The sequence below is a fragment of the Schistocerca americana genome, chromosome 3 (assembly GCF_021461395.2).
Source record: "Schistocerca americana isolate TAMUIC-IGC-003095 chromosome 3, iqSchAmer2.1, whole genome shotgun sequence".
Lineage (NCBI taxonomy): Eukaryota > Metazoa > Arthropoda > Insecta > Orthoptera > Acrididae > Schistocerca > Schistocerca americana.
The window spans coordinates 647,183,208-647,196,384 of record NC_060121.1 but is presented as its reverse complement, the minus strand read 5'-3'; the positions used below and the strand labels follow the sequence as shown (position 1 = coordinate 647,196,384).

Sequence of the window (13,177 nt, the reverse complement as noted above, 5' to 3'; positions counted from 1 at the left end):
TCTGTCTTTTCCTACATTGAAGATATTCCCACCTGGAGTTTCTATTATTTTGCTTAGACACATTTGTGCAATGAATACTTTTTCTGTTGATGATGAATTATCCCAAAGTATGAGGCCATATGAAAGCAGTGATGAACACAGGCATAGTAGGCTAATTTACTGAGATGTTTATTGCCAAAATTTGTAATATCCCTATTAGCATAAGTACATTAACCTAAATGTTCCAGCAGATCATCGATGTGTTTTTTCCAGTTCAGTTTCTCATCAATGCATACATCCAGCAATTTTGAATATTCTGCCTTAGCAACAGACTTCTGTTCAAAGTCTATATATTCATCAATGGTGTTCTGCAATTTTCCTATACAGAACTGTATATACTGTATTTTCTCAAAATTTAGTGAGAGTCCATTTGCAGAGAACCACTTAATAATTTTCTGAAAGATATTATTTACAATTTTGGCAGGTAATTCTTGTTTGTTAGGTGTGATTACTGTACTTGTACCATCAGCAAAAAGAACTAGCTTTGCATCTTCATGAATATAGAGAGGTAAGTCATTAATAGATATTAAGAACGATAAGGGACCCAAGTCTGAATAGTGTGGGACTCCTTTCTTGATGCCTCCCCAGTTAGAGGACTCCGCTGATTTTCGCAGACTATCTGTCATGTTAATTTCAATTTTCTGCATCCATCCAGTTACATTTGTCCACTGTCCCAATCATACCACAATATATAAGCTTATCTAGAAGAATTTCATGATTCACACAGTCAAAAGCCTTTGGGAGATCACAAAAAATTCTAATAGGTGATGTTCAGTTGTTCAGAGCATTTAATATTTTATCAGTGAAAGCATATATAGGATTTTCTGTTGAAAAGCCTTTCTGGAAATCAAATTGACATTTTGTTAGTACTTCATTTTTACAAATATGTGAAGCTGCTCTTGAGTACATTACTTTTGCAAGAATTTTGGATAAAACTGTCAGAAGTGAAAATGGATGGTACTTAGCATCAGACCTATACCCTTTTCTTATGCAATTGTTTAACAATAGCATATTTCAGTCTACCAGAAAAATTCCCTGTTTCAGTGAGCTACTACGTGTGCGGCGTAGAATCCTACTTACCTTTTGAGAACAAGGTATTAGTTCTCTGTTGGAAATGCCATTAATTCTTTGTGAGCTTTTCCTTTTGAGTGAATTTTTTATTTACTTAATTTCAGCTGGAGAGGTGGCTTGAATTTCAGTTTTATGAAAATGCATAGGTATTCTCTCTTCCATGAACAGCTGTAACCTATTTTCCTATAACACTTAAAAAATAATTATTAAAAATATTTACTAAGTCTGACTTTTTGTTAACAAACTTTTCATTGTGTTTACAATATTATGAGAAGGGAAGTTGCTACTCATCATATAGTGGAGATGCTGAGTCGCAGATAGGCACAACAAAAAGACACTCACAACTATAGCTTTCAACTGCGCATGCACACACACACACACACACACACACACACACACACACACACACACACACACACACAAAACTGCAGTCTCAGGCAACTGAAACCACTCTGTGAGCAGCAGCACCAGTGCATGATGGGAGTGGCAACTGGATGGGTATAAAGAAGAGGCTGGGACAGGGGGGGGGATAGTACAGTGGGAGTGGCAGACAGAGAAGTGCTGCAGATTAGGCTGAGGATACAGCAAAGGTTGGGAGGGGAGGAAGACTAGTAGCGGAAAAGGAGAGGAAAAAAAACTGGATGTGTTGGTAGAATGATGGCAGTGTAGTGCTGGAATGGGAACAGGGAAGGGGCTGGATGGGTGAGGACAGTGACTAACAAAGGCTGAGGCCAGGAGGGTTACAGGAACGTAGGATGTATTGCAAGGAAAGTTCCCACCTGCGCAATTCAGAAAAGCTGGTGTTGGTGGGAAGGATCCATATGGCACAGGCTGTGAAGCAGTCATTGAAATTAAGAATATCGTGTTTGGGTCATTGAAATTAAGGATATCGTGTTTGGGTCATTGAAATTAAGGATGTCGTGTTTGGGTCATTGAAATTAAGGATATCGTGTTTGGGTCATTGAAATTAAGGATGTCGTGTTTGGGTCATTGAAATTAAGGATGTCGTGTTTGGGTCATTGAAATTAAGGATGTCGTGTTTGGGTCATTGAAATTAAGGATGTCGTGTTTGGGTCATTGAAATTAAGGATGTCGTGTTTGGGTCATTGAAATTAAGGATGTCGTGTTTGGCAGCATGTTCAGCAACAGGATGGTCCACTTGTTTTTTGACCACAGTTTGTCAATGGCCATTCATGCAGACAGGCACATTGTTGGTTGTCATGCCTACCTAGAATGCAGCACTGGTTGCAGCTTAGCTTATAGACCACATGACCGGTTTCACAGGTAGCCCTGCCTTTGATGGGATAGGTGATGTTAATGACCGGACTGGAGTAGGTAGTGGTGGGAGGATGTATGGGACAGGTCTTGCATCTAGGTCTGATACAGGGGTATGATCCATGAGGTAAGGGATTGGGAACAGGGGTTGTGTAAGGATAGACAAGTACATTGTGTAGGTATGGTGGATGGCGGAATACCACTGTGGGAGAGGTGGGAAGGATAGTGGGCAGGACATCTCTCATTTCAGGGCATGACGAGAGGTAACTGAAACCCTGGAAGAGAATGTAATTCAGTTGCTCCAGTCCTGGGTGTTACTGGGTTACAAGGGGAATGCTCCTCTGTGGCCGGACAGTGGGACTTCGGGAGGTAGTGGCAACCTTGTGCAAAAACAAATCTCCTGTGCCTTATTTTTCCAGACAGTCACCTTCATTACTGTCCTCACCCGTCCAACACCTTCCCTGTTCCCGTTCCAGCACTACACTGACGTCATTCAACCACCACACCCAGTCTTTTTATTTATCTCCTTTTCCGCTATCCCGCCACCCCTCCCCACCTCTCTCATGCCCTCCGACTAACCTGCAGCACTTCACTGCCTGCCTCCCCCACCATACTATCCCTCCCCATCCCGACCCCAGCGTCCTCCTTACCCCACCCAGTCGCCACTCCCATCGTGCATTGGTGCTGCTGCTCTCTGTGTGGTTTCAGTTGCCTGAGACTGCAGTCGTCTGTGTGTGTGTGTGTGTGTGTGTGTGTGTGTGTGTGTGTGTGTGTGTGCGCGCGCACAAGGAAAGTCACTACTCACTATATAGCAGAGATACTGAGAGGGACAATGCATGTACGTGCGCACATATATGAATCTATTGTTGACAAAGGCCTTAATGACCGAAAGCTATAATTGGTAGAGTCTTTTTGTTGTCCCTATCTGCGACTCAGTATCTCCACTATATGGTGAGTAGTGACTTTCCTTCTCATAATACAGGGTTATTACAAATGATTGAAGCGATTTCACAGCTCTACAATAACTTTATTATTTGAGATATTTTCACAATGCTTTGCACACACATTAAAAAACTCAAAAAGTTTTTTAGGCATTCACAAATGTTCGATATGTGCCCCTTTAGTGATTCGGCAGACATCAAGCCGATAATCAAGTTCCTCCCACACTCGGCGCAGCATGTCCTCATCAATGAGTTCGAAAGCATCGTTGATGCGCGCTCGCAGTTCTGGCACGTTTCTTGGTAGAGGAGGTTTAAACACTGAATCTTTCACATAACCCCACAGAAAGAAATCGCATGGGGTTAAGTCGGGAGAGCGTGGAGGCCATGACATGAATTGCTGATCATGATCTCCACCATGACCGATCCATCGGTTTTCCAGTCTCCTGTTTAAGAAATGCCGAACATCATGATGGAAGTGCGGTGGAGCACCATCCTGTTGAAAGATGAAGTCGGCGCTGTCGGTCTCCAGTTGTGGCATGAGCCAATTTTCCAGCACGTCCAGATACACGTGTCCTGTAACGTTTTTTTCGCAGAAGAAAAAGGGGCTGTAAACTTTAAACCGTGAGATTGCACAAAACACGTTAACTTTTGGTGAATTGCGAATTTGCTGCACGAATGCGTGAGGATTCTCTACCGCCCAGATTCGCTCATTGTGTCTGTTCACTTCACCATTAAGAAAAAATGTTGCTTCATCACTGAAAACAAGTTTCGCACTGAACGCATCCTCTTCCATGACCTGTTGCAACCGCGCCGAAAATTCAAAGCATTTGACTTTGTCATCGGGTGTCAGGGCTTGTAGCAATTGTAAACGGTAAGGCTTCTGCTTTAGCCTTTTCCGTAAGATTTTCCAAACCATCGGCTGTGGTACGTTTAACTCCCTGCTTGCATTATTCGTCGACTTCCGCGGGCTACGCGTGAAACTTGCCTGCACGCGTTCAACCGTTTCTTCGCTCACTGCAGGCCGACCCGTTGATTTCCCCTTACAGAGGCATCCAGAAGCTTTAAACTGCGTATACCATCGCCGAATGGAGTTAGCAGTTGGTGGATCTTTGTTGAACTTCGTCCTGAAGTGTCTTTGCACTGTTATGACTGACTGATGTGAGTGCATTTCAAGCACGACATACGCTTTCTCGGCTCTTGTCGCCATGTTGTCTCACTGCGCTCTCGAGCGCTCTGGCGGCAGAAACCTGAAGTGCAGCTTCAGCCGAACAAAACTTTATGAGTTTTTCTACGTATCTGTAGTGTGTCGTGACCATATGTCAATGAATCGAGCTACAGTGAATTTATGAAATCGCTTCAATCATTTGTAATAGCCCTGTATTGTGACATTCCATCCTGGATTTTCCATTGTTTGATTTTTTTCATTGAGTTTGATAGAAATAAAGTTTTGCTGTGCTCTTGAGTGCCCTGTTTCTCTTTTAACAATATTCCAGCTTGTTTTAATTTTACTATCAGAGATGCTAATCTCATATATAATGCACATACTTTTTTAATAACTTTTCTTAATACCGTCCAATCGTTTTTATAATGTTTGACTGCTTCCGAATCATTACCCCTTCTAGCTATAAGATATATTTCCTGTTTCTGTTTACAAGATATTTTTATCCCTTTAGTAAGCCATGGCTTTTTAGATCATTACTTTCAATTGTATTTCACTGTTTTATTAGGAAAACTGTTGTCAAATATACTCACAAAGGTATCTTGACATAGGTTAAATTTTACATTAGCGTTAGGTTCCCTGTACACCTCATCCCAGTGTAACAGGTGTAAGCTCTCTCTACAGTTTGCAATTGTTAAATTGTTAAATGAACACACTAGTTTGTAGGACTGTTCAGCATTACTCTATGGAGCTATGTCATATACTCCAACTAGCTATGCATCATGATCAAAAAAACCATTCTTTAGAGGAAAGGTTTTTAATTGATTAAATTTATGACAACATTATCTATCAGTGTGCTGCTTTCCTATACTACCTGAGTAGAAAAGTCAATAACTGATATCAAATTGAAAGAAAGAAATAGAAAGAAGGAAGGGAAGGAAGATTGGGATTAATATCCCATCGACATCGAGGTCATTAGAATCAGAGCACAAGCTCAGATTGTGTCAAGGATGCAGAAAGTAATTGTCCATGCTCTTTCAAAGGAACTGTCCCAGCATCTGCCTTGAGCGATTTTGGGAAATGACAGACCACCTGTATCTGCATGGCTGGATGAGATATTGAACCATTGTCTTCCGGAATGCGAGTCCAGTGTGTTAATCACTGCATCATTTCAAATTGAAAGAGCCAAGTAGTACTTCAAGGTCATGCTTTCTATCCCTGCAGACAATAATTTGCTTTCCTCTGTCTGACAGATAGCACAACAAAGAATAGAAATAGCTGCAAATTTCATAATGGGGACCTATACACAGCTATAACTATAAAAGTACCATTATTTAGTTTAAGCTCACAGGCACATGCTTCTATATTTCACACTACGCAGTTTTTTTTAGTTTCTAAATTTTTCACACTATGATAACTTTTAACATAAACGGCAACTACTCCTCTCTCCGTAGTGTCTCTGCTTACATGTGATGAAAGCTTATATCTAACTACATTTACGTTTTCCATATCTGTAACTATATGATGGTTTAGCCAACTACAGCCTATCTCTGTCCACACAAGAGATTCAGCAGTTAGGCAATAACTTTTTATTTTAAGCTTAGACACCATGAACTGAAAAATATAAGTCAATAAAAAGAATATTAATAAAAATGGAAGAGTAGAGAAGACTGTCCATGTAGTTGTCACTGCAGAGTAATGCTGCACATCACGGTGCATTCACAGATGTTCTTGGCGATTCCCCCTAAACACCCCCCCCCCCCCCCCCCCCCCTCCTCCTCCTCCTCCTCCTCACCCATCATCTGGTAGACCAGGGCTTCGGGAATGTAGGGGTATTTATATTTCACCCAATGCCCAGCTCTTGTGTGTGCTGAAGGCAGTGCTTGAACTTCTTGAGCCTCCAGTGCTGGCAGTGACGGTACCACCACCTCTTGTGGCATTGAGAAGGTGTCGTCCGTGTCCAGTAGTGTGGAAGATGACACTTCATGTTTGGCGTGTATATCTTCTTCGGTCTATAATATATGTCCAGGTTTGACCCGTTCTGATGATATCACTTGACTCTTACCATTGTGACCCCTACGTGCATGGTATGTTTGTCCCAGAGAGCACTCTGTAGGGCACAGAATAAGGGGGCTGCAGTGGTGACATAGTTACCGCCTCATGTCTCGAGACAGGAGATGGGTGAAGTCTGGCCATATGCTCACTCACCTTTGCAGTTCAGTCTGTCATCATGCCCCGATTTGATCAGCAAAGAATTCTGTGGGCAGTCATATGGTTTCACTATAAACCAGTTCTGCAGTGAATGCTCCTAAATCTGCTTTTAATGCTGTACAAAGGCCCAAGAAAACAGGTGGCAAAGCTGACAACCAAGAATGCACATGGAACATTAATGCAGCTTTTAATGCCCTATGCCAATGTTCCATTGAGTGTTGGGTGGTACGTCGTGGTATGATGGTGTTGGAGACTGCAGAGGTTGGCCAATTCCGAGAACTGCTTCAATTCGAATTGATACCCCTGGTTTGTGGTGACGTGTAAAGAACAACCAAAATGTGCGATCCATGATGAAAGGTGTACGCGTGCCACCATTTCTGGGGAATTCTCAGGTAATGAAATCACCTCCACCCATCTGGGGAAGCAGACCACTGGAGTGAGGAGATAACAGTACCCTTCTGACGGTAACAGAACTCCACAGTGTCCACGTGCACATTTGTGAAATATTGCATCGTAAGTGGGAAGTCTCCTACAACTTTGTGCATGTGTCATCCAACCTTGGCCCTCTGACAACCTAAGTACGTTTTTGTCCAACTACGGCAGTTGTTATTTATATTGGGCCGCACAAATCTGTCCATCATCAGTTTGACGCAAGTGTTTATTCCCGGGTGAGCCAGCCCGTGGATGCTGTCAAATAACTGCTGTCGCAATTTCTCAGGTACAAAAGGCCTTGGTTTTCATTGTGATAAGTTGCACCAAACTTGGAAATGTTCACCAGCAGGTTTTATTTGCCGCAGATATAACCTGGATGTACTATCGCAACAGAATTCGACAAGTTGTTGGTTTGTCTCTTGCACGGTAGCTAGCTCCTTGTAGTCAGTAGTTTGAGAGATCGATTCCAACTGAGACAGGAAATCTGCCACGGCGTTCTCAGCTCCTTTTATATGCTGTCATGAATTTGTCTAAATTGTCCATAGTAAGCGTTCATCTTCATTCCTTCTGAAGGTGAAAGTAATTGGTTTGTGGCCTGTGAAATGTGTGAATGGTCTGGTTTCAGTTCTTGAGTGGCAAGCAGGAGGAATGTGATCATTGCTGTTTTATTGTCATGCGCACTAATGGCGATCATAAATTTGATATCTTTGTTTACAGTGCCGTGGTACTGGAAAGTCAGATCAAGCATTGCAAGCCATAATTCAGGTGTATCGGAATGAACTGCAGTGGGCGTATTTTCATATTGCTACTGTTCTTTGACGAAATGGAAAATTTCAATGCAATGTTTCCCTGGTTTACTATGTGTGTCGTGTGGACGCGCCAACTCTGCGGTAGATAATACTGAACAGTGCAGTATTTGCTGCTGCGTGGAGTGAGCGCGTGGTTTGAGTGCCATGTTGTGGACTTTGTGGCCCCTCTCGCCAGAGGTTTGAGTTCCTCGGGCGTGTGTGTGTGTGTGTGTGTGTGTGTGTGTGTGTGTGTGTGTGTGTGTGTGTGTGTGTGTGTGTGTGTGTGTGTTTTACTCTTAGCATAAGTTAGTTTAAATAGTGTGTAAGTCTAGAGACCAATGACCTGAGCAGATTGGTCCCTTATAAATTCACACACATTTGAACATTTGGTGTATTTGTTTGTCGACGACAGAATTCAGTATACAGGGTCAGCAATTTGGTTGGTTAATTTGGGGGAGAAGACCAAACAGGGAGGTCATTGGTCTCATTGGATTAGGGAGGGATGAGGAAGGAAGACGGCCATGCCCTTCCAAAGGAACCATCCCGTCATTTACGTAAAGCAATTTAGGGAAATCATTGAAAACCTAAATCAGGATGGCCAGACACAGTTTTGACCCATCATCGTCCCGAATGCAAGTCCAGTGTGCTAACCACTGCACCACCTCACTCGATTGGTGACCACTTTAACCAATTACAGCTTATCTCTGCCCACTAACTAGTTTCAACAAAGTAGTTAGGCAATAACTTTTTATTTTAGGCTCAAACACAATTAACTGAAAAATGTAAATCAATAAAAAGAATAACAATATAAATCAAAGAGTAAAGAAGAGTGTCTGTGCGCTCGTCACCACAGAATAATGCTGCACTTCACTGTGCTTTCACAGATGTTCTTCTGGTGAATCCCACAATGTTCATACAGGCTTAGTAAAAGTGCTGTGTAACAGAACTTCCTGAGTGATTTTCCTAAATTCCTTTAATTTATTTTCCATTGTGTGCAGTTAATATTACAGGCTTCAGAAAAGTAACTTAAAATCTGTCAACAAGTAACTGATAAAAAGGTGAAGCCACTGCTTACACAGACAAAGCACTAAACCACATGCAAGTGCTGCTTGAAAGTTGCCAATACTAAGAGATATGAATGGTATTGGGACTCTGACATTAGATATTGATTCAGTAATGTGTCCACTTAACAATAAGAATACTTTTGGGATCAAGATAGATATTTGACAATAAACTATGTAAATTCATTAAAATAATGAACTTTGTGGTACTAAAATAATAAATTTTGGCAGAGTGGATGACTAAGAACTTCATTAGTAAATCACTACTTTCTTCAGTATTCATATTGCACATTTAAATTAAAAAAAAAAAATAAAATAAAATAAAAATAAAAAACATATATTTGCAATGTGGATGAATAGTACTTACGAACTCAACAGCCCACAAATTAAACAAGGAAAACAATGTGCAGATTTATTCTTCACATGAAGCTTTACGGCAAAAGCTATTAAATCTTATCTACTTCAATATATCCATTATATGTAAGCTATTGCAATCAATCACTGAAACATCAGCCATTAAAAATAATCAATTCTACTTTTTCACAAAGTGTGTGATAACGTGTGCAATATTTCCCGCATCCCTTTTTCATGTGTGGGTATTCTATGGGAAATAGTGGCTATGATACGTGTACAACACATATAGGAACATATAGGAAAGTTTGCATTAATTCATTCAGTTTTATTTTCTTAATGGCATCAAATAAATATTAATTGTATAAAAGTTGCTTCATGGGATCTTAATTTTTGGTGCCTTAGTTTTTAAATAGGGAATAAAAAATGACAGCAAAATTACACCAAATTTTCATATTATAATTACTAAACTACAGTCAGTATACAAGGTGATAGTTGAAAGTATTTTGCACTGAAGAGTATGGTTCTATTTTTGCTGCTTGAAGGAATGCCATAGAAACTAGAAACATAAGAAAGAGGGCTCTGCTTGTGTGGATCACGTACTTAAAATAGGTCATAGTTACAGTATGCACAAAAGTCCTACAACGCATCAATAAAGGGAGGAAGTTGAACTGCTTTGAAATAATGGAAATTAATAAACATATGTCAATTTCCTCAAGCTTAGTACTGAATGATCAGCCACATTTTCCTTACTTGCTACTTCTAACTGCAGTTACTACTCATAATACCATCCAGATCGTGTAAATTGTACCACACACTCAGTGCCCCATTTTTTTCCTTTATACGATTTGCTATAGTTCCATGTGTACTGATAAAAAATTTTTGCTTTGTCTAATCACAGCTATTTCACTTGCTTTCTTATTCGCGTTTGTATACCTTACCTACCTGTAACAAGATTATTTTGTTCAGTCACCCCCATGGACCATGTCACCAAAATTTATTGTTCAGTTTATTTTCTTCTAAACACAATTGTTGTAATTTGTTATTTAGTTCATTTTTTAATGTGCCACATACTAATTCAGTAATTTTACATAATGTTTTCACTGACATACTCTGTAATGCACTAGTTTAAAAACTTTGAACCTGCAAAATTCCACAGCCACACACGTCATCATCAGGTACAAAGATTAATACAGTAGCAGGCCAAAAGCCTCTTTGTAAAATAATAAGTGTTGTGTATTTCTTCCATAATGTCAAAAAATTAATTGCTTACTATATCACTGTTTCTACTATTTGTAGGGCATCATGAAATGTAAAAAACAAATAAATAAATAAATAACTTCCTGTTCCAGCTGCAAAATCAGGAGGAGGAGCCAAAAAAAAAGACTCTGAAATTGAGATTTAACGGTGAAGAAAGTGCTACAGATTTGACTCCACTGAGAGGAATTAAGTTCAGAACCATTCCAGTGTGTAATAAATTCAGTATTTTTAAAAAACCTAGAAGTGAAGGTACAGCTGATGTAGTAGGAAGTGTAAATTATGATAGTGAAGTAACGTACGATGGACATGGAGGTCATTCCAAATTAGATGAATTTCCAAAACTTGGTCCAAAATTCAGGCCAGAAAAAAGGACTATGAAGATACCTATAGCACGAATGAAGAAGAAAGCAGCAAGTTCAGATAGTTTAAAACGCTATGTAACAGGACTTCCTGACTGCTCTTCCTAAATTCCTTTAATTTATTTCCCATTGTGTGCAGTTAATATTATAGGTGTTACAATATTAAATTAAATTTTTGCAACAAGTAGCTGCTAAAAAAATTGGAGACATTACACAGACAAAGCGCTAAACCATATGCAAGTGTCATTTGAAAGTTCCCAGTACTAAGAGATATGAATGGTACTGAGACGTTGATGTTTGATATAGATCCAGTAATGTGTCCATTTAACACTAAGAATACTTTTGGGATCAAGATTGATATTTGACGATAAACTATGAAAATTCATTAAAATAATGAACTTTGTGGTACTAAAACAATAAATTTTGGCAGAGTGGATGACTGAAAACTTCATTACTAAATGACTACTTTTTTTTCAATAGTCATATTGCACATTTAACAAAAAAACATTTATTTGGAATGTGGATGAATAGTACTTACAATCTCAGCAGTCCACAAATTAAACAAGGAAAACAATGTGCAAGAATTATTCTTCCCATTGGACATAAGGCTTTGCGACGAAAGCTATTAAATCTTGTCTACTACAATGTATCCCTTGTGTGTAAGCTGTTGCAATCAATCAGTGAAACATCAGTCATTACAGATAATCAATTCTACTTTTTTTTTTACAAAGTGTATGATACGTATGCAATATTTCTCGCATCCCTCTTTCATGTGTGAATTTTCTATGGGGAGTAGTGGCTACGACACCTGGACAACACATATAGGAAAATTTGTGTTAATCCATTCAGTTTTATGTTCTTGATGGCATCAAATAAATATTTTGTACAGAAGTTGTTACATGGATCTTGATTTTTGATGCCTTAGTTTTTAAATAGGGAATAAAAAATGATAGCAAAATTACACCAAATTTTCACATTATAATTACTAAACTATAGTCAGTATATGAAGTAGTGGTTAAAAGTATTTTCACTTATGAGTATGGTTCTATTTTTTGCTACAACTTTGTCATACACAACATGGAAATTACAGTGTATTTACAGTCTTTCTCACACAAACAATAAATACAAAATTATAGAAGGTGATGAGCATTACCTGTGTCAGCACCTTTAACTGCTCAAATACGAGTTATACTTGAGGGGTGGGGTGGGGGGGGGGGGGGCAGCAACTGAACTGTGCAAGCTGTCAGTAAGGCAGTAATTTAGTGTTGTAATTTTTAGCCAAAAAATGGCTATTTTTAAGAACAACAACTGCTACTTTGCTGGTTATATTATTCATCTGCTATTCAGTTAGTCCTAAATATTTCATACTTATTTAAATAAATATTTAAGAATAACTGTTAAGTTCTCGTATAAAGGTGACCTATTTGCAGTAAACATTGTTTGTTACATTGTAAGACAGGAATTAGCAAATCCGCTATTCCAAAAACTTATTATGCTGGCTAATAAAAGTGCTTTTTAGTTTTCTGGATTTCTCAGTTTTGTGTGTCAGGTCTACGGGTAAATTGTTGTAACAGTTTGCACCTACGTATAAGGAACTCCACTTTGCATCCAAGACCGATATTCAGAATCCACAGGGAAATTACTTTTATACTTCTTATTACCTATAGAATAACAATCATCCATTTGAAACTGATTTTTATTACTTGTTGATAACGGGCAAAGAGGTAAAATACAGATGGGAGTACAATAACTTCAATGTCTATAAGGTGGCCTCTGCAAGCTATTTCCTTATCAGATGTACAAAATATTCTTACTATTCCTTTTTTACTCATTTAGATATGCTTCACTGTAGAGCAATATATGCTAGTATTTCTGTCTGGTGATGACACTGAAGGGAGCAGATTGTTAGTACCAAAACAGGCCAAATTCTGATTTTTTGTCAAATTAATAATCCATTGATTTTTTTTTTTTTTTTTCTGTCGTTATCTGTCTGGACAGCATCAAAGTTTCCGCATGAGCTTGCATCTACAGTGAAACCTCTATTTTGCATTTTCATGCAGTCCAGACTTAAAAAAACATGAAATTGAGGAAAATGCAGAATTGGAGAGGAAAAAAAAAAACTTTGTGTAAAATCTGTCTAGGTGAAAGAAATAAAATGCACAATACAATGTTTATGCAATAATTTCATCAGTTCTTAAAAAATCACAGATGTGTAATAGCAAGTAAAAAC

The 13,177-nt window shown here is 39.0% G+C and overlaps 1 protein-coding gene across 1 annotated transcript in view; it reads left to right on the top strand.

Annotated features, from left to right (window-relative positions):
- Positions 1-11,406, top strand: part of LOC124607149 (E3 ubiquitin-protein ligase TRAIP) — a 231,666-nt gene extending 220,260 nt beyond the window's left edge. Inside the window, exon 8 of the mRNA XM_047139357.1 lies at positions 10,681-11,406. Coding sequence (XP_046995313.1) covers positions 10,681-11,055 — 375 coding nt within the window. The 3' untranslated portion in view covers positions 11,056-11,406. The remainder of the gene's footprint in view (positions 1-10,680) is intronic.
- The last annotated feature ends 1,771 nt before the right edge of the window (positions 11,407-13,177 follow it).